General features: G+C 49.4%; 1 protein-coding gene across 1 annotated transcript in view; it reads left to right on the top strand.

Annotated features, from left to right (window-relative positions):
- SLC39A11 (solute carrier family 39 member 11) overlaps positions 1 to 19,760 on the top strand; it is a 74,878-nt gene that overhangs the window by 48,160 nt on the left and 6,958 nt on the right. The window contains exon 7 of the mRNA XM_062506105.1: positions 6,421 to 6,490. Coding sequence (XP_062362089.1) covers positions 6,421 to 6,490 — 70 coding nt within the window. The remainder of the gene's footprint in view (positions 1 to 6,420; positions 6,491 to 19,760) is intronic.

The raw sequence follows: 19,760 nt of genomic DNA, 5'->3' as shown, positions 1-19,760 counted from the left end.
CTGTGCCTCGTCTGGGTGATGCCTTTTCCTGGAATTCCAACATTCCTGCTGCCCTGGCTGCTCCTGGGCACTTGGAGCACTCCCCATCCCTGCTGGAAGGGTCTGGTTTTAGGAAGGACAAGGAAAAAGAGCCTTGCATTCCAAACGAGATGCAGTAAGGGCAGAACACATCGGTGTTTTATCAGCAGCAAAAGCCACGAAGGTGACAAAAGCCAATTAAATCCAGGATTTTCAGCAGCTGCAATGAAATATTCCACTGAAATATGCATGTGGGAGCTGCTTCCCTGCCTTGTCCCCATCAGATCTCAGGTCTGTCACATTAAACCTCTCTGAGCAGTGGCCTGAGAAAGCATTTATGTGCTGGGAATGAAACTTTAAATATCTCTGATGGATCCAGGTGCTGTGGGGTCAGGAGAACCCAATTCCAGCAGGGTCAGTCCCTGCTTTCAGCTCAGCTCTGCTCTGCTTGGTTGGGAATATTTTCTGCTTCCAGAGAGACATTTCCAGGTTGGAGGAGTTTTGGGATGTTGGACAGTTGCTTTAATTCTTTAAAGCCAGGTGGAATTTCTTTAAAATCAAATGGAATTTCTTTAAAATCAAATGGAATTCTTTAAAATCAAGTGGAATTTTTTAAAGCCAGGTGGAATTCTTTAAAATAAAGTGGAATTTTTTTAAAGCCAGGTGGGATTCTTTAAAATCAAGTGGAATTTCTTTAAAGCCAGGTGGGATTCTTTAAAATCAAGTGGAATTCTTTAAAATCAAGTGGAATTTCTTTAAAGCCAGGTGGAATTTCTTTAAAATCAAGTGGAATTCTTTAAAGCCAGGTGGAATTCTTTAAAATCAAGTGGAATTTCTTTAAAGCCAGGTGGAATTCTTTAAAATCAAATAGAATTCCTTAAAGCCAGGTGGAATTTCTTTAAAATCAAGTGGAATTTCTTTAAAGCCAGGTGGAATTCTTTAAAGCCAGGTGGAATTCTTTAAAATCAAGTGGAATTTCTTTAAAGCCAGGTGGAATTTCTTTAAAATCAAGTGGAATTTCTTTAAAGCCAGGTGGAATTCTTTAAAGCCAGGTGGAATTTCTTTAAAATCAAGTGGAATTTCTTTAAAGCCAGGTGGAATTCTTTAAAATCAAGTGGAATTTCTTTAAAATCAAGTGGAATTTCTTTAAAGCCAGGTGGAATTCTTTAAAATCAAATAGAATTCCTTAAAGCCAGGTGGAATTTCTTTAAAATCAAGTGGAATTTCTTTAAAGCCAGGTGGAATTTCTTTAAAATCAAGTGGAATTTCTTTAAAGCCAGGTGGAATTCTTTAAAGCCAGGTGGAATTCTTTAAAGCCAGGTGGAATTTCTTTAAAATCAGGTGGAATTTCTTTAAAATCAAGTGGAATTTCTTTAAAGCCAGGTGGAATTCTTTAAAATCAAGTGGAATTTCTTTAAAGCCAGGTGGAATTCTTTAAAATCAAGTGGAATTTCTTTAAAGCCAGGTGGAATTTCTTTAAAATCAAGTGGAATTTCTTTAAAGCCAGGTGGAATTTCTTTAAAATCAGGTGGAATTTCTTTAAAGCCAGGTGGAATTTCTTTAAAATCAAGTGGAATTTCTTTAAAATCAAGTGGAATTTCTTTAAAGCCAGGTGGAATTTCTTTAAAATCAGGTGGAATTTCTTTAAAGCCAGGTGGAATTTCTTTAAAATCAAGTGGAGGTTGAGTTGCCAGCTCCTGCTCAGCTGCTGCAGCTCGGTGGGTTTGAATTGAGGATTAAAATGAGGATTTGCTTTTGTGGAAGGAGGAGAAGAGAGGAAAGGGATGGGCTGGGGTTCAACCACCATGAGGGATTTGCAGCATTTCCTCCTGCCTCCCAAATTCCACCTGAATGCCCACAAACCCCTCAGGTGCTTCCTACAAACTGAAAAATCCCTGGAATCCTTAAATCCTTGAGCAATAATGGCAAAATGATGTTTCCTGGAGGGAGCTGGGCTTCAATGTGCAGGTAACAATCTCTTGAGTGGCAGTGCTTAAACTCTTGGAGAAATCCGAACCTCATTGTGGTGAGATTAATTTCCCACTAGGAATGAAACAGCTCTTCCAAGAGCAGGATGAATAATGGATGAGAACTTCCCTCCCTTTGCTGATCCAGGGGAATCAGCTGCAGGATCCCTCTGGGAGGGGACAGGGACACCCCCAGCCCTGCCCTGGGGTGTCCCAGTGCACATCCTGAAGGATTTGGGAAGTGTTGATGCTTTGTTTATTTATTTATTTATTTTGGGGAAAATTAATTTTTTTTTTTTTTTTTTTTTTTGGGGGGGGTGGGGATGAGCTCCGTGTGTGTCCGTGCTTGGTACTCACAGCCCTGCTGGTGTAAAAGGGTTCCTCAGCATCCCAAACTCAACTTTCCTCATAAAAAAAAAAAAAAAAAAAAAAAGGACGAAAAAAAACCAAAAACACCAAACACCCAAAGAAAATGTAAAACAAGAAAAAGACCAAAAAAAAAATAAAAAGAGGGAAAAAAGAAAAATTAAAAAAAAAATCAAACCAATTGAAAAAGGGCATTTTGTGCTGTTAAATCCAGAATTCCTGTTGTTTTCCCCCAGGTTCTGCAGGCACTGACCCCTGCTCCCCTCACCTGCCCTGAAATCCCCTCAGGCACAGCTTTGGGGGATTTTGGAGGCAGAAGCTTTTGACAAATCCTGCTTTTCCTTTCATTCCTTCCTTCCCTCCAAACCCCAGATTTTTTTGTGGGATTTATGAGTTGCTTCTCATTTTCCCATTTCTGTGGATCTTCCTCTTCCTCCTCTTCCTCCTCCTTCCTTGCCCTGCTGCATCCCCAGAGGAGTTTCCTGACAAGGTATTTTTTTAGCCAAATTTCCTGCAAGGATATTTTAAAGGAAAATTTTCTCAAGGGTGTTTTTTAGGCAAGATTCCTGCAGGGATTTTTTTTTTTTTTTTTAAGGAAAATTTCCTGCGAGGATATTTTTTTAGGCAAGATTCCCATAAGGATATTTTTAAGGCGAGATCCCTGCAGGGATATTTTTAAAGAAAATTTCCTGCAAGGATATTTTTAAAGAAAATTTCCTGCAAGGATATTTCTTAGGCAAAAAGAAATGCTGGATTTTATAGATTATTCTCATCCAGGTGTTTGATTTGGACTGGTTTGGATCTGACAGCACAGGGAGGCATCCAGGTATTCCAGGATCATCCCACATTTACTCTCCAGCACAGTTATCCCTTCCAGACCGAGGTTTTGAAGCTGGTTTTTTTTTTTTTTTATTTTTTTGGGAGGAAATGTGATCCCTGAGGGAGCCCAGGGTTAGGCTGATCCCTGGAAATGCCTCTTTGGGATGAAGTGCCTTGGATTGTAAAGCCAAGGAAGCCCAGAAGAGGCAAAATCCTCTTTTTGTTTGGGTTAAATGGAAACGTTTCCCTGCCAGGGGCTGAGATTGGTCATTTCTTTTTTTTTTTCTCTTTGTTCTGCCAAGGATGAGCTCGGTGCCTTTTCCAGGGAGTTCTCCAGACAAGTGGGATGAGTGGAGCCTCTCCAGCTCCAGAGGGTGAAATCCTTGGGAAAACCCTCCCCAGTGTAGGAACTGGGATATGGATTCTTTCATTTCACACCCTGAGCTTCTGTCCTGCAGTGCCTGTGGGGAATTCTTCACTGGCTCAGGGTTTAGGTGGGATACTGGGAAGGAATTCCTGGCTGGGAGGGTGGGAGGAAGAATTCCCAGAGCAGCTGGGGCTGCCCCTGGATCCCTGGCAGTGCCCAAGGCCAGGCTGGAGCAGCCCGGGACACTGGGAGGTGTCCCTGCCATGGCAGGGGTGGCACTGGGTGGGATTTAAGATCCTTTCCAACCCAAAACATTCCAGGATTTTAGGACTCCTCTGCTCAGGATGGTGCCAAGACCCAGGAATTCCCTGGGGCTTTTTGTTTTCCCAGCTGCTGTCCCAGCCTGCAGCAGTGGGAGCTTTGAAATGAAATATTTGGAATAAATCACAGCGCTGGGTTGAGAGCATCCCAGTATCCCCGCTGGATCCCAGTATCCCCGCTGGATCCCAGTATCCCTGCTGATCCCAGTACCCTCAGTCCATCCCAGTATCCCCGCTGGATCCCAGTACCCCCAGTCCATCCCAGTATCCCTGCTGTATCCCAGTATCCCTGCTGTATCCCAGTATCCCTGCTGTATCCCAGTATCCCCAGTCCATCCCAGTATCCCCAGTCCATCCCAGTATCCCCAGTCCATCCCAGTATCCCTGCTCCATAGGACTGGAGCCATCCCAGCTGCTGGGATGTGCCTGGGCCACCCCTGACCCCACACTTGGCTGGCTGGGTTCCAGTGGGATCACTCCTTGGATTTGGGATCCGGGATATGGGGGGGACATGTGCCGTGCCTCCTCCTCCTCTTCCTCTTCCTCCTCCTCCTCCTCCTCCTCCTCCTCCTCCCCCCCGAGCTGCAGCTTCTCCCTGAGCAGCTCAGCCCTTCCCCACGCACCATCTGCTCCCTCTCCTTCCGATCCCAAGCTCTGGGATTTTGGGATCTGTGCTCCCATGAACTGGGAGTTTCCCTCTCTGCAGCAGGGCCTGGCCCCTCTGTCACAGCAATTTTTGCTCCTCACAAAAACGATTTCGAATGGTAATTATTAGAAAAGGTTTTTTTCGTTTGTTTTTTTTTAATTTTCCTTGGAATTCTGCTCCCTGGGTGAGCCTCACTTCCGGAGGGATCTTTGGGAAGAGCAGTGCCAGCGCTGGTTTTGTGCAGCTCTGTGGCTGGAGGGATTTCCAGGCAGCAAATTCCTTTTTCTCCACTCCAGATTTATTCAGCTCTGCCGAGCCCCCAGAGCATCCCCAGCTCTGCCCTGGGTGTGCTCTGAGTCCTGGCTGGGTGATCTGGGGATGGATTTAGGGATGGATCTGGGGATGGATTTAGGGATGGATCTGGGGATGGATCCGAGGATGGATTTAGGGATGGATCCGGGGATGGATCTGGGGATGGATTTAGGGACGGATCTGGGGATGGATCTGGGGATGGATCTGGGGATGAATTTAGGGATGGATCCGGGGATGGATCTGGGGATGGATTTAGGGATGGATCCGGGGATGGATCTGGGGATGGATTTGGGGATGAATTTGGGGATGGATCTGGGGATGGATCCGGGGATGGATCCGGGGATGGATCTGGGGATGGATCTGGGGATGGATCCGGGGATGGATCCGGGGATGGATCTGGGGAGAGCTTGGCAGGTATGAGGCACCCCCCAGGTGTGGGACAGTGCCTGTGACACGGCCCGGAGCTCGAACCCACTGTGGGATTTTAAGACTGGTTTTAGGGCTGGTTTGGGCTCTCCTTGCCCTGTTTTAGGACTGGTTTTAGGGCTGGTTTGGGCTCTCCTTGCCCTGTTTTAGGACTGGTTTTAGGGCTGGTTTGGGCTCTCCTTGCCCTGTTTTAGGACTGGTTCTGCCCTGCTTTTCCCCTGCCCTTTGAGAAGCTGCCAAGTGCTGCAGTTCTGGGCTCAGGAGTGGGAATGTTGGGATCATCCCGGGTATTGCTGCTTTTCCTGGTGTTTCCAAGGCAACTGGGAACTCACAGGGCCACAAAAACACACACACTGTGTCCTTCCCCGGAAAGCTCATCCTCTGGGACACAGGGAAACGCTCCAGGGACATTTCCCACCTGTTGGGATGCTCACCTGAGTCCCTCCTTGGAGGCTCTAAAATCTCCCCAGTTTGGGTTCTGCCCTCTGAACACCTTGCTGGGACGGGGAGCAGGCTGCAAAACTATCCTCAAAAATGGGGATTTTAAACCAAGGGGAAAAAAATACTGAGGGTTTGGTGCTTTCTGGAAATATTTTTTTTTTCCCCCTGGGAAGGCTTTTTAGCTTTTTTTTCCATGGGGTTTACGGCATTAACTATTTAAAATTATGGGATTAGCTGTGATATACAATAATGGGCAAGGTAGGGATTTTCTCGTGGAATTTGGGTTTCCTTGGGCTTTGGAGCCTGTCCATACAGGTGCTGTGCTGCTTTTGGGGCACAGGAACAGGGGAAGGGGCATTGCTGGGAGCCTGATCCTGGTTTAGCCCAGCTCCTGGGGATTCATGGCAGAAGCTGGGGTTTGGTTTTCCTGGAATCCACCAAGCTTTGCTGAACCTGAGCCTTTTGCAGCCCCTTTTTCCACTGCTCCTTGGTAAAATGCCATTCCAGCTGGTGGGGATTGGGATTTTCCCCCCCTTTCTTTGCCCTCCTCAATCCAGAACCTTCTCTCGGTGCTGGCTGCCCAAGGACCAGCAGATCCATGGTGGGAATACCCCGAGCGGTGCTGGATTGAATTCTCCTGGATTCAAAGGATCCTCCAGGGCTCCTGCTCACCCCACGAGCTCAGGAGAAGGGCTGGGCTCAGGGCTGGACCTCACTGGATTTTCCCTGCTGTTTCAGAGGGCCTGGCAGTGGGAGTTGGATTCGGGGCCATTGGAAAATCCGAGTCTGCCACATTCCAAAGCGCCAGGTAAGACCAAATCTTGCTTTTTGTGTTTGCCTTTGGAGCTCGGCTGTCCCACCTTGTCCCGTGCCAGGGGTGTTGGAGATCCAGGGATGGATGAAATTTGTCTGGAAGCACAAGGGTGGCAAAGGGAGTGGAAGAAATTCCTGGTGCTGCTGCGTTTTCCTCACTCTGAACTCCCCAGATGTGAGAAAAGGTTTCTGGTGTTGATGGTTCCGTGTTTTTTCCTCTCTGGGATCACTGGGACTGGGGAGGAGGCAGCTGAGCGTCCCAGTGGGTGCTGCTGGCTCTCAGGAGGGATTTTGGAGTGTTTATCCCTCTCCCTTTTCCCTGTTCAACATCCCTGGGGATGCTCAGCTCAGCACTGGGGAGCTCCAGAGGAGAGGGCAGGGAAAAGGGATGAGGTTGGAATTGGGGATGTGTAAATCAGGTGGAGATGGGATGTGAAATCTCAGCTGGGTGAATCCCCCAGGTGGGAATGAGTGAAATCTCAGCCAGGTGAATCCCCCAGGTGGGAATGAGTGAAATCTCAGCCAGGTGAATCCCTCAGGTGGGGATGAGTGAAATCTCAGCCAGGTGAATCCCCCAGGTGGGAATGAGTGAAATCTCAGCCAGGTGAATCCCCCAGGTGGGAATGAGTGAAATCTCAGCCAGGTGAATCCCCCAGGTGGGAATGAGTGAAATCTCAGCCAGGTGAATCCCCCAGGTGGGAATGAGTGAAATCTCAGCCAGGTGAATCCCTCAGGTGGGGATGAGTGAAATCTCAGCCAGGTGAATCCCCCAGGTGAGGATGAGTGAAATCTCAGCCTGGTGAATCCCCCAGGTGGGGATGGGTGAAATCTCAGCCAGGTGAATCCCCCAGGTGAGGATGAGTGAAATCTCAGCCTGGTGAATCCCCCAGGTGGGGATGGGTGAAATCTCAGCCAGGTGAATCCCCCAGGTGGGGATGGGTGAAATCTCAGCCTGGTGAATCCCTTTCCTTGGAGCTGGCAGCAGGAATGGAATGGTGGAATCTCCACCCTCCTGTTCCCAGTTCTCTTGCTGGGCTCTGCATGGCTCCCTGCAGGATTCCTTCACCTCCTCCTCCTGTCCCACCTGAGCTGGGAGCAGCCCTGGTTCTGCTCCCCATGGATCCAGGCAGGATCCCTGGCACAGGGAAGTGCAGGGATTTTCCCTAAAATCAGCATTCCCAGCGGCTGGAAGCAGAGATCCCTATTCCTGCCAAGCAGAGCCACAGGATCCTGGAACTGGTGGCAGGGAAGGCTCTCAGCCCTCCTGGCATCCTGCTGTCCCTGAGTCCTGGCATTCCTGCTCCTGGCAGTGCTCCCAGGAAAACCCTCCTGTGCTTCCCTGGGACTGCTGTGACCTCGGGGGGATCACCCAGCTCCTCCCAGCTCTGGGATTTTGGGCTCTCGGGATGTTTCCTGCTCCTACCAGCAGCCACTGCCCCCGACAGAGCTGGAACTGGGCTGGAGAAATCTGGGAGAAATTTGGAGCTGGAGGAGCTGCCCAGGCTTTGCAAGAGCTGCTGGCACCTCTTGGTGGCTGCTTTGCAAATGGCACCTCCCTGCCCAGGCTCTCCGTGGGCTTGGCTTTGCTTTTCCCTGGAATTTGCACCTGCTGTTATGGCTCAGTCACCTTGCTCCTAAGGAGAATGGGGTCAGGTTGGATTTTAGGGAGAAATTCCTCCCTGGGAGAGGGGATCCCTGATCCCTGAAGGGTCCCAGGCCAGGCTGGAGCAGCCTGGGATGGTGGAAGGTGTCCCTGCCCATGGCAGGGGTGATCTTGGAGCTTCCTTCCAACCCAAACCATTCCATGATTCCTGCTGAAGGATCTGTGGGGTGCCAGGGCTCATTTTGGATCCATCCAGGCTCATTTTGGACCTCTCCAGGCTGTCCAGCCCCTTCTCTGGCCAGGCACAAACTGTGCCCCACAAAGCCACATCCCAAACCTTCCATTCCCAATCCCCTGGCCCATCCCTGAGAATGGGATCACATTTCCACAGTTCCCAGTGAGAAAAGCAGGATACTCCAGCTTTTCCCACTGTTTTTCCCTAACCTTTGGAAAGAAAAGGCTCTTCATAAAGGCAGTGGAGGCTCAGGAGATGCTGGAACAAAAGGAGTTGGTTTTTTTTTTCCCCCTCAGCTGCTCTGGGGGAGCTCAGAAGGCAGAAGCAGCTGGTGCTTTCTCTGGATTTCCAAGGGCATTAATCATGGGAGATGAAAGGTGGCATCTGGAGCAGGAAAATCCCAATGCAAATTCAGTCAGCTGCAGAGGGGACAGGGTCCCTGCGCTGCCTCCAGCGTGGCTGTCACTGCCTGGGACTGGGAAATCCCTTGGGAATCTCCAGGGGGATTGAGGCAGTGCCTTGGTGCTCTGGAGGTTTGGGAAAAGAGCTGGAATTATATTTAATGTGAAAGGTGGTGCTGGCTCTGGACACATCCAAAGGGGAAATTGCTCCTTGGACACAGCTCTGTGAGTTGGGATCTCCCTCGCATCCGTTCCTTTGAGGCAGCATTTTCATGGAGCAGCTCCATGACTCAGTTTCCCTCCTCCATCCCACTTTTCCTCCTCCTGGCTGGGGCTGAGCCTCTCAGGAAGGCTCGTCCTGCAAACCCGGGCCTCCCCACCCTCACAGGGAAGAATTCCTTCTCTGGATCAGGTTAATGCCCAGTTCCTGATCCTCACAGGGATCCCAAAGGGTTTTTCCAGGGCTGAGGATTTTCCCTGTGCTGTTCAAGGGGGGTGTGAGCAGAGCAGTGATGGTCCCAGTCAGGGGCACATCCCGGGATTTGCTGAAACCCCAAAAATGAGAATTGGGAAGAAGGGAATCTCACCTTTTAACACAGCTGGTGCTTTGGTGTGTTGGAGCAGCTCAGCCATCCCGAGAATCCCTGGGATCTGGGAGGGTTTTGGGATGCTCCATCCTGCCCATCATCCCAGCTCATCTGGGATCCTGGGATTCTAATCCTGGCTCATCCAACATGCCTGGATTTCCCATCCTGCCCGTCATCCTGGCTCATCCATGATCCCTGAATTCTCCATCCTGCCCATCTCCCAGCTCACCCAGGCTCCTGGGATTCTCATCCTGGCTCATCCATGATCCGGGATTCATGGATTCTCCATCCTGCCCATCATCCCAGCTCATCCAGGATTTGGGATTCTCCATCCTGCCCATCATCCCAGTTCATCCATGATTTGGGATTCTCCATCCTGCCCATCATCCCAGCTCATCCAGGATCTGGGATTCAACGATCATTATCCTGGCTCATCCATGATCCTGGGATTCTCTGTCCTGCCTATCATCCGAGCTCATCCATGACCTGGGAATCTCCATCCTGTGCATTCCCAGCTCATCTGGGATCCCGGGATTCTCGTCCTGACTCCTCCAGCATCCCGGGATTCCCCATCCTGCCCATCATCCCAGCTCATCCCTGCCCTTCCCGTTCTCCTGAGCGTTTCTTTGCTGCCACCGGGTGTGCAGGCTCTGTTCCTGCGACCTGGCTCCAGTGGGATCCTCCGGGAGCTGGAGCTGGGTCAGAGCCCCTGGATGAGCCAGGAATTTCATCCGTGGGGAGAACCCACAGAGGCTGTGCTGGGGCACAGGGAACGGCAATGGGAAAGCCAGAGGGCAGGGTTGGGTGCGATATTGGGAAGGAATTGTTCCCTGCGAGGGGCTGGGATGGAATTCTCGGAGAAGCCGTGGCCGCCCCATCCCTGGAAGTGTCCCAGGGCAGCTTGGACGGGGTTTGGGGCAGCCTGGGATGGTGGCAGGTGCCCCTTTTGGGATGTTTTCCGTGGAGGCTGAGCTGTTCCCAGGCAGGAACATCCCTCGCTGCCGTGGGGCTGTGCTGCTCCGTGCAGGGATGGGAATACTGGGAATTTCCACGGGGTGGAAACAGCAGCTCAGGACAGAGTGCTGTGGGGGCAGGAGAGGAGCGGCAGTGCCAGGGCAGGGTGGGTGTGTCCAGGAGGGGAAGGTTCCCTCCAGATGGGAATGGGGAAGGCTGGAGCTGCTCCTGGCCTCCTTCCAGGCAGGAAGGTGAGGAGAAGGGCAGCCATGGATTCAAAAAGCTGCTCTGCCTCCCCCTGTTCTGCTGAACCGCGAGGGGAGGGATCCTTCCCCTCCCTCCCCTCCTTGGGTGGCTGCTTTAACAGGAACCAGATGGGGCTGGAGCTGCTGGGAGCAGCAGGGGCGGAATGTGGGCAGGGGATGGGCACGGGACAGGGGACAGACAGGGGACAGACAGGGGACAGACAGGGGACAGACAGGGCTGCCTGACCCTGGTCCCTTTTGCCAGTGACTTTCCCAAAACTGGATGGAGCAGGAGAGGGACCAGGCCAGGTCCCACAGGTGGCTGGCTACCTGCACCTCCCAAATCCTGACCCTGCACCTCCCAAATCCTGACCCTGCACCTCCCAAATCCGGACCCTGCACCTCCCAAATCCTGACCCTGCACCTCCCAAATCCGGACCCTGCACGTCCCAAATCCTGGCCCTGCACCTCCCAAATCCTGGCCCTGCACCTCCCAAATCCTGACCCTGCACGTCCCAAATCCCGGCCCTGCACCTCCCAAATCCCGACCCTGCACGTCCCAAATCCGGACCCTGTACGTCCCAAATCCTGGCCCTGCACCTCCCAAATCCCGACCCTGCACCTCCCAAATCCTGACCCTGCATGTCCCAAATCCTGGCCCTGCACCTCCCAAATCCTGGCCCTGCACCTCCCAAATCCTGGCCCTGCACCTCCCAAATCCTGACCCTGCACCTCCCAAATCCTGACCCTGCACCTCCTAAATCCTGACCCTGCACGTCCCAAATCCTGGCCCTGCACCTCCCAAATCCTGACCCTGCACGTCCCAAATCCCGACCCTGCACGTCCCAAATCCTGACCCTGCACCTCCCGAATCCTGACCCTGCACCTCCCGAATCCTGACCCTTCATCTCCCAAATCCTGAATCTGCACCTCCCAAATCCCCCAGGAGCTCTCTGCTGTGTGCAGGAGCTCATCCCCATCCTACAAAAGCCAAATCCATTTTCTTATGGATTTTTGCCGCTTCCCGAGGATTTTATTTTTTTCCTGTCAAGGAGAAATTTGCCATAAAATTAATTTCCTCGGACAGTATTGTAGGAACTCAGGAGCGTGCCTGGGTTGTGCTGCGGAGGAAACAGAAAACTGCTGGGAAAAAACCCAAACCTGTGCCAGGGAATTTGCTTTTAACGGGAAAAAGGTTTGGGAATGTGCTTGAGGAGGAGGATGAGGGTGTGTGGTGAGCAGTGCCTGGACCTTGGCTGCCTGACTGGGGCAGGAAAAGGGAATCTGGTGCACAATTAACTTGGATTTCTCTACCAACCCCTGGCTCCAGCAGGAATCACAGCTCTGTGCTTCCAGCAGGTGGGATGGATATTCCCTGAACCCTTGGCTGATTCCCTTTTTCTGTGCTTTTGCTCTGGCTGAGCTTTTTTTCCAGCTGGGATGTGCAGGCTGTGCTCCAGGGATGCTTTTCCAGTGGGAATATCTTCATGTGGGTGCAGCTCCCAGTGCCCCATCCCGCAGCTTTGGGGTTGTTTTAGGGTTGTTTTCACTTGTGGGTCTAATTTGAAATATTTGATCAAAGGTTGTTGTTGCGGCTGGAAAATCGAGCCTGTGGAATATCCAAACCAGGATTTTCAGTGCAATTTCCCCTTGGATCTTGGGAAGCTCACGTGGCATTGGTGCTCCAGGATCCTGGGGCACCTTCCTCGTGCTCCTGGCACAGACAGGGCACAGCTGCTTCTCTACTCCCACCCAAAATAAAGCTGGATCAGGGCCTGAGTGTTCCAGGGAATGACTTGGCTGCTCACAGGCAAAAAAAAAAAAAATCCCTGCGAGTCTGACTCAGACTGAAAGATGGGCATAAAGCAGGGATGGATTTTCTGCACTTCCCCTGCACTAAAGCACGTGGGGTTTTTATTTTCCAGCCTGTTCCCTGCTCCGGGGTAGGAAGCTCCTGTCCCTGTGGGTGGGATGCAGAGGTGGCTGGGATGACAATTCCCATCCCAGTGCCCATCCTGGGCTGCTGCTCCTCTCCCAGCTGACACCATCCATGTTCCCACCCCACTCCCCTCAAATCTGGGGTCGGTGCCTTGTCTCACAGGGCAAACCCTGGAGCCAACAGCATTCCCAGAGGTTCCTTTTTCCTTGGAAAAGGGAAAGGGAAGAGGGCTGCTCTTCCCAAGGCCAGGGGAGGTTCAAAGTAGTGAAGCCAATCTGGAGATAAATGCCATGAATTCCTTGGAGCAGATGAGAAATGAAGGGCTGAAGTTTGGGAAGTTTTGAGGTGTTTTGTTGACCCATGGGTGTTCTGGGCACCCATTGGATAGAGAGAATTTGGGGAGCTTAAAAGAGCCGGAGGCAAAATTCTGGCAGAGCTCCGCCTCAGGATGAAGGTGGGTGTGGGTTTTTGGGGGTCTTGGTTGTTGCCTGGTTACAGCAGAGGGGTTTTGGGTTGGCTTTTCCACCTGGGGACCACCTGAGTTTTCTCTGTGCCTGGATCACAGGATCTTCCCAGAGACAGATCCCAGATTCCAGGGATCTTCTCAGGAAAGGTGGAGCTGGATCTGCTGAGCTCCTGGGGGCAGGGCTGGACCCCCTGTGCCCCCCAGCATCTCCCCAGGGCTCTGCTGCACCCCTCGGTGCCAGCTGCAGCCTGCCCGTGCTCCAGGTCTCACCCTGGCTCTCCGTGGCTGCAGGGAAAGGGGGAATGGAGGTTTATGGAGCAGGGGTTAATTTGGGGGTGCCCAGCTTTGGGTTCCCATGGACCCTCCCATCCCCATCCTCTATTTCCTCTGTGAAATCTCCTCTTGGGACAAGGAGCAGGAGTAGGGAAGTGATGGAAACAGAAATCTTTTTCTTCCCTGGATGATGCCGGGGATGTTTCCTCCAGCACAGCACAATGGTTCCCATTCATCCTCCCTTTTTGCTGGGAATTCCAGCCTTGTTTGGATCTCTTGTGCCCACGGATTGTTTCCTGTCCAGCTTTAGTGGAACAGACAGCAGAGAGGCTGACAGGCAGACTTTGAGTAGGGTTTGGAAAATATTATTCCATGGGACAGCCTGTGCCTCCCACGCTGTGTCTCTCAGGCTGGGGGCGGGGGGGGGGAAAGAAAAAGGAAAAGAAAAGAAAAGGAGAAGAGAAGAAAAGGAGAAGAGAAGAGAAGAGAAGAGAAGAGAAGAGAAGAGAAGAGAAGAGAAGAGAAGAGAAGAGAAGAGAAGAGAAGGAGAAGAGAGAAGAAAAGAGAAGAGAGAAGAAAAGAAAAAAGAAAAGAGAAGAAAAGAGAAGAAAAATGAAAAGAGAAGAAAAGAAAAGAAAAGAAAATAAAAGAAAAAAGAAAAGAGAAGAAGAGAAGAAAAGAGAAGAAAAGAAAAAAGAAAAGAGAAGAGAAGAAAAGAGAAGAAAAGAAGAAAAGAAAAGAAAAAAGAAAAGAGAAGAAGAGAAGAAAAGAGAAGAAAAGAGAAGAAAAAAGAAAAGAGAAGAAAAGAGAAGAAAAAAGAAAAGAGAAGAAGAGAAGAAAAGAGAAGAAAAGAGAAGAAAAAAGAAAAGAGAAGAAAAGAGAAGAAAAAAGAAAAGAGAAGAAGAGAAGAAAAGAGAAGAAAAGAGAAGAAAAAAGAAAAGAGAAGAAAAGAGAAGAAAAAAAAAAGAAGAAAAAAGAAAAGAGAAGAAAAGAGAAGAAAAAAGAAAAGAAAAGAGAAAAGTTTGATTAATGTAGGGAGATTGAAACCAGGCAAAAAATTGTCTCCTGCGTTTTCTCGGGATGAATGGAGGTGTCTGTGGTCTGGGGGCCAGCAGAAGACACGGTGGGATTTTCTCACACACATTCCCAGGATCTGGTTCTGCTGGGGAAGGATCCACAGGTGGGGGTGGATCCCGACGTCCGTGAGATCACAGATCCCCTGAAACCACCCCCGGCCCGGCACGGCCTTGCCACTGGGATTTCATGGCACATCAAACGCTTCCCAACGGGAAATGTGCTCCCAGTTTGGAGATTCAGACAAAAAGGAGAAAACTGACACTTTTATTTTTTATTTTTTTTATTTTTTTTTTTTGCATGGAGCCATAAACATTAATTGGGAATTTTTATACGTGGATCAGAATCCCAGCCCTGCTTTTAGACCACCCAGCTTCTGTGGGTGTCTAATTTTGTTATTTTTTTTTTTTAATAAAATTTTAATAACCTTTATAAAGTTCTGTATCTCCCTGCAGCTCCAGCCCTACCCCAGATCAATGCAGCCACCTCGTTAAATCCCACTTTATTTTAGGGCTGGCCTGCTATGAATATGTAAAAATTGAAATTATTTGCAGGCTGATGCCGTTTAAAATAGAATTAACGAGGTCTCACATGAGGGTTGTTTTAAATACCATTTTTTAGGTATTTAAAAGCAGGGGTGTAAGGGTTTAACTGAGGCCTGGTGCTGGCTGGAGCTGGGAGGTGCTGCTAGGGAAGGATGTCCTTGGTTTCTGCTGGAAAAAGAAGGAATTCAGCAATTCCTGGTGGGAATCAGCTCTCACCGTCCCCACAAACTCTGCTTTTTTAGGGTTGTTGCACTTTGGGGGCAGTTCCTTGTGATGCCTTAAACTTTAACTTTTCTAGTTTTCACGTTTTAATTTTTTTTATGTTTTGGTTTTTTGTTTTTTTTTTTTTTTTTTCCACTCCGCGGGGCTTGGGATGGCCCCTGCTGAGGCTGAGCTGCCTCTGGAATAGGGAAGGTGCCGGGAATATTTGGGATTTGCGTTGATCCCTTTCCTTGGGCAGGATTTGAGCCCAGTACCAGCACGGGGGTGACGCTGGAGAGGGGCAGTTCTGCTTTTATCCATTTGTTCAAGCCTTGGGTCAGCCTGGGATAGCGGGAGCTGTCCCTGCCTGTGCAAATGTGAAATGTGGGATGAGCTTTCACTCCCTTTCCAACGCAAGGAATTGCATTCCCTGCCTGGCACCGGGATGATCCCTGCTCCGTCCCCTGCCTGCCTCCTGCATTTCTGTGTCCCTGCGCTCCAGACCTTTATATCCCATTTCTTCCTCCCCCCTCACCCTCATTTTTCCCAACCGTTTGAAACGTCAGAGATGAAAAAAATCCGTGGGAATAACAAATTCCCCCTCTTCCTTTGGGGGATTTGCTTTCCAAACCCTGAGTGCCAGGGGGGTCAGGATGCTGCTGGGGGTGGTGGCCTGGGGGGACATGGGGGTGACACTGGGGCCAGTTCTGATTCCTGGAGAGGCTGAGCTGGAGCAGAGTTGAAGGAATAAAGCAGGGATTTATTAAATCCTTCCAAGGATTCACCTCGGGCAGTGCAAGAGCCCGGTTGAGGCTACATCCAAGATGGGTCAGAAGTTTTCACACTTTTAAAAGTTTTGGTTCATTCCCATCCTGGGGTTCGTTGTCCAAGCCCAGCTCCAGGCTCTGCAGTCCCCTCCTCCCAGATTCTCTCCTCAATTCTCTGCTCTTTGCACTTTTTGGGCTGAAGCTGCAGCGCTGTCCTCGGTTGTGGGGCTGGAAAAGGATTGTTTTGTGTGCCTGAGCTGGGAGCAGAACTTGGAACACTCGCTGTGGAGTTCAGAGTTGTGTCCCAGTGCAGGGCAGAGTGTGGAAAAAAAAGAGAGAAGTGTATTTTAGATGTAAAAAGAGATACAAAATAGAAAAAGATGTTAAAAATGTAAAAAGATATATAAAAGAGAAAAATAGATAGAAATATAAAATATGTAAAAATATTCAAAAGATATGAATATATAAAAAGTGTAGAAATAGAAAAAGATAGAAAAATAGAAAAATGTAGAGAAAGAGAGAGAGATAGAAAAAGGATAGAAAAATGGAAAAATGTAGAGAAATAGAAAAATAGAAAAATGTAGAGGAATAGAGAAAGATAGAAAAAGGATAGAAAAAGATAGAAAAATAGAAAAATGTAGAGAAAGAGAGAAAGATAGAAAAAGATAGAAAAATGGAAAAATGTAGAGAAATAGAAAAATAGAAAAATGTAGAGAAATAGAAAAATGTAGAGAAGTAGAAAAAGAGAAAAATAGAAAAATGTAGAGAAATAGAAAAATGTAGAGAAATAGAAAAATGTAGAGAAGTAGAAAAAGATAGAAAAATGGAAAAATGTAGAGAAATAGAAAAATGGAAAAATGTAGAGAAATAGAAAAATGTAGAGAAATAGAAAAATAGAAAAATGTAGAGGAATAGAGAAAGATAGAAAAAGATAGAAAAATAGAAAAATGTAGAGAAATAGAAAAATAGAAAAATGTAGAGAAATAGAGAAACATAGAAAAATAGAAAAATATTGAGAAATAGAGAAGGATAGAAAAAGATAGAAAAATAGAAAAATGTAGAGAAATAGAAAAAGATAGAAAAATAGAAAAATGTAGAGAAATAGAGAAAGCTAGAAAAAGAATAGAAAAAGATAGAAAAATAGAAAAATGTAGAGAAATAGAAAGAGAAAACTAGAAAAATGTATTGAAATAGAAAAAGATAGAAAAATATATTAAATGTAGAAAAGTAGAAATATATTACATATGTGAATATGTATTTAAAGTGTATAGAATATAAAAATATATAAAATATAAAAATAAACACAGAAATATATATTTATATATAAAATATATAAATAGAAAAGTACATATAAGTATAAAAGTATATGTAAATATAAAATAGATATCAATAGAAAAGTATGTAAAAATAGAAAAGTATATATAAATAACAAAGTATATACAAACATACAAATAGATGTAAATATAAAAATATATAATCCCAGCACAGCCGTGGGGTAATCCCAGCACAGCTATGGGGTAATCCCGGGACAACAATGGGGTAATCCCGGGACAGCTGTGGGGCAATCCCAACACAGCCATGGGGTAATCCCAGCACAGCTATGGGGTAATCCCAGCACAGCCGTGGGGTAATCCCAGCACAGATATGGGGTAATCCCAGCACAGCCGTGGGGTAATCCCAGCACAGATATGGGGTAATCCCGGGACAACAATGGGGTAATCCCGGGACAGCTGTGGGGTAATCCCGGGACAGCTGTGGGGCAATCCCAACACAGCCATGGGGTAATCCCAGCACAGCCATAGGGTAATCCCAGCACAGCCATGGGGTAATCCCAGCACAGCCGTGGGGCAATCCCAGCACAGCTATGGGGTAATCCCAGCACAGCCATAGGGTAATCCCAGCACAGCCATGGGGCAATCCCAGCACAGCCATAGGGTAATCCCAGCACAGCCATAGGGTAATCCCAGCACAGCCATGGGGTAATCCCAGCACAGCCGTGGGGCAATCCCAGCACAGCTATGGGGTAATCCCAGCACAGCTATGGGGTAATCCCAGCACAGCCGTGGGGTAATCCCAGCACTGCTATGGGGTAATCCCAGCACAGCCATGGGGTAATCCCGGGACAGCTGTGGGGCAATCCCAGCACAGCCGTGGGGCAATCCCAGCACAGCCATGGGGTAATCCCAGCACAGCCATGGGGTAATCCCGGGACAGCTGTGGGGCAATCCCAGCACAGCCATGGGGCAATCCCAGCACAGCCGTGGGGCAATCCCAGCACAGCCGTGGGGCAATCCCAGCACAGCCATGGGGCAATCCCAGCACAGCCATAGGGTAATCCCAGCACAGCCATGGGGTAATCCCAGCACAGCCATGGGGTAATCCCAGCACAGCCATGGGGTAATCCTGGGACAGCCATGGGGTAATCCCAGCACAGCCATGGGGTAATCCCAGCACAGCCATAGGGTAATCCCAGCACAGCCATGGGGTAATCCCAGCACAGCCATGGGGTAATCCCAGCACAGCCATGGGGTAATCCCAGCACAGCCATAGGGTAATCCCAGCACAGCTATGGGGTAATCCCAGCACAGCTATGGGGTAATCCCAGCACAGCCGTGGGGTAATCCCAGCACTGCTATGGGGTAATCCCAGCACAGCTATGGGGTAATCCTGGGACAGCTATGGGGTAATCCCAGCACAGCCATAGGGTAATCCCAGCACAGCCATGGGGTAATCCCAGCACAGCTATGGGGTAATCCTGGGACAGCTATGGGGTAATCCCAGCACAGCCATAGGGTAATCCCAGCACAGCCATGGGGTAATCCCAGCACAGCTGTGGGGTAATCCCAGCACAGCCATAGGGTAATCCCAGCACAGCCATAGGGCAATCCCAACACAGCCATGGGGTAATCCCAGCACAGCCGTGGGGTAATCCTGGGACAGCTATGGGGTAATCCTGGGACAGCTATGGGGTAATCCCAGCACAGCCATGGGGTAATCCCAGCACAGCCATGGGGTAATCCCAACACAGCCATGGGGCAATCCCAGCACAGCCATGGGGCAATCCCAGCACAGCCGTGGGGCAATCCCAGCACAGCTGTGGGGCAATCCCGGGGCAATCCCAGCACAGCCTGAACAAAGGAGCCTTTGAGGCGGCCCCACGACAGCCCCGCGCTGTGGCAGCGCTGCTGTGCACGTTCTCCTCTGCGGGGAGCTGAGAGCCCCAGTGAAAAGGGGCTTGTTTAGGATGTGTAGCCTGCTTTCATAATCACCCCCTCAAAGAATAGGCCCTTGAAAACAAGGCTTTAGGTTTATAGAAGGCTTTCTGTGCCTTGACCTTGCAAATATGCAGAGATGCCAATTTTTTTTTTTTATTTTTTTATTTATTTATTTATTTATTTTATTTATTTTTTTATTGCAAGTGAACTTGGAGGCTCCCAGCGTGGTGCCGGAGCGGTTGGCAGCAGAGGGGGGTTGGAGGTCCAGCCCTGGGATGTTCCCGGGGGACACAGAACCTTTTCCTGGGGGAACTGGGCTAGGAGGGCACGGAGTGATTTTTTTTAATAATTATTATTTTTTTTAATTTTTTTTTCTTCCTGCAAATTGGGCTTTGCTGCGTGCCAGGGTGAGCCGAGGGCAGGGCTCGCTCACCCCGGGGTTCTGCTGGGACGGTGCTGGAGGATGTGGCTGTGCCACATCAGCCCCGTTTTACTCACAGGAATTGAGGCACAGCTGGGAAAGGTGACACATCCATTGGTGCTTCGTGGAGGAGGCACCCAGGTGACATTTCCGAGCCACCATCTGTGGGACGCAGCGTCCCCAGGTGTGGCTTTCCCTTGGACCGGCTCAGGTTCGTAGGACGAGCCGGACACAGGTGTCCCATCGGCAGAATCCCAGGAAAAGGTCAAAGATCACCAAATCCAAGCTGTGCCTGATCCCCCCCACCTTGTCACCGGCCTGGAGCACTGGGTGTCACCT

The sequence above is a fragment of the Cinclus cinclus genome, chromosome 20 (assembly GCF_963662255.1).
Source record: "Cinclus cinclus chromosome 20, bCinCin1.1, whole genome shotgun sequence".
In the NCBI taxonomy this organism is placed as follows: domain Eukaryota; kingdom Metazoa; phylum Chordata; class Aves; order Passeriformes; family Cinclidae; genus Cinclus; species Cinclus cinclus.
This window is presented reverse-complemented; position numbering and strand designations above follow the sequence as displayed.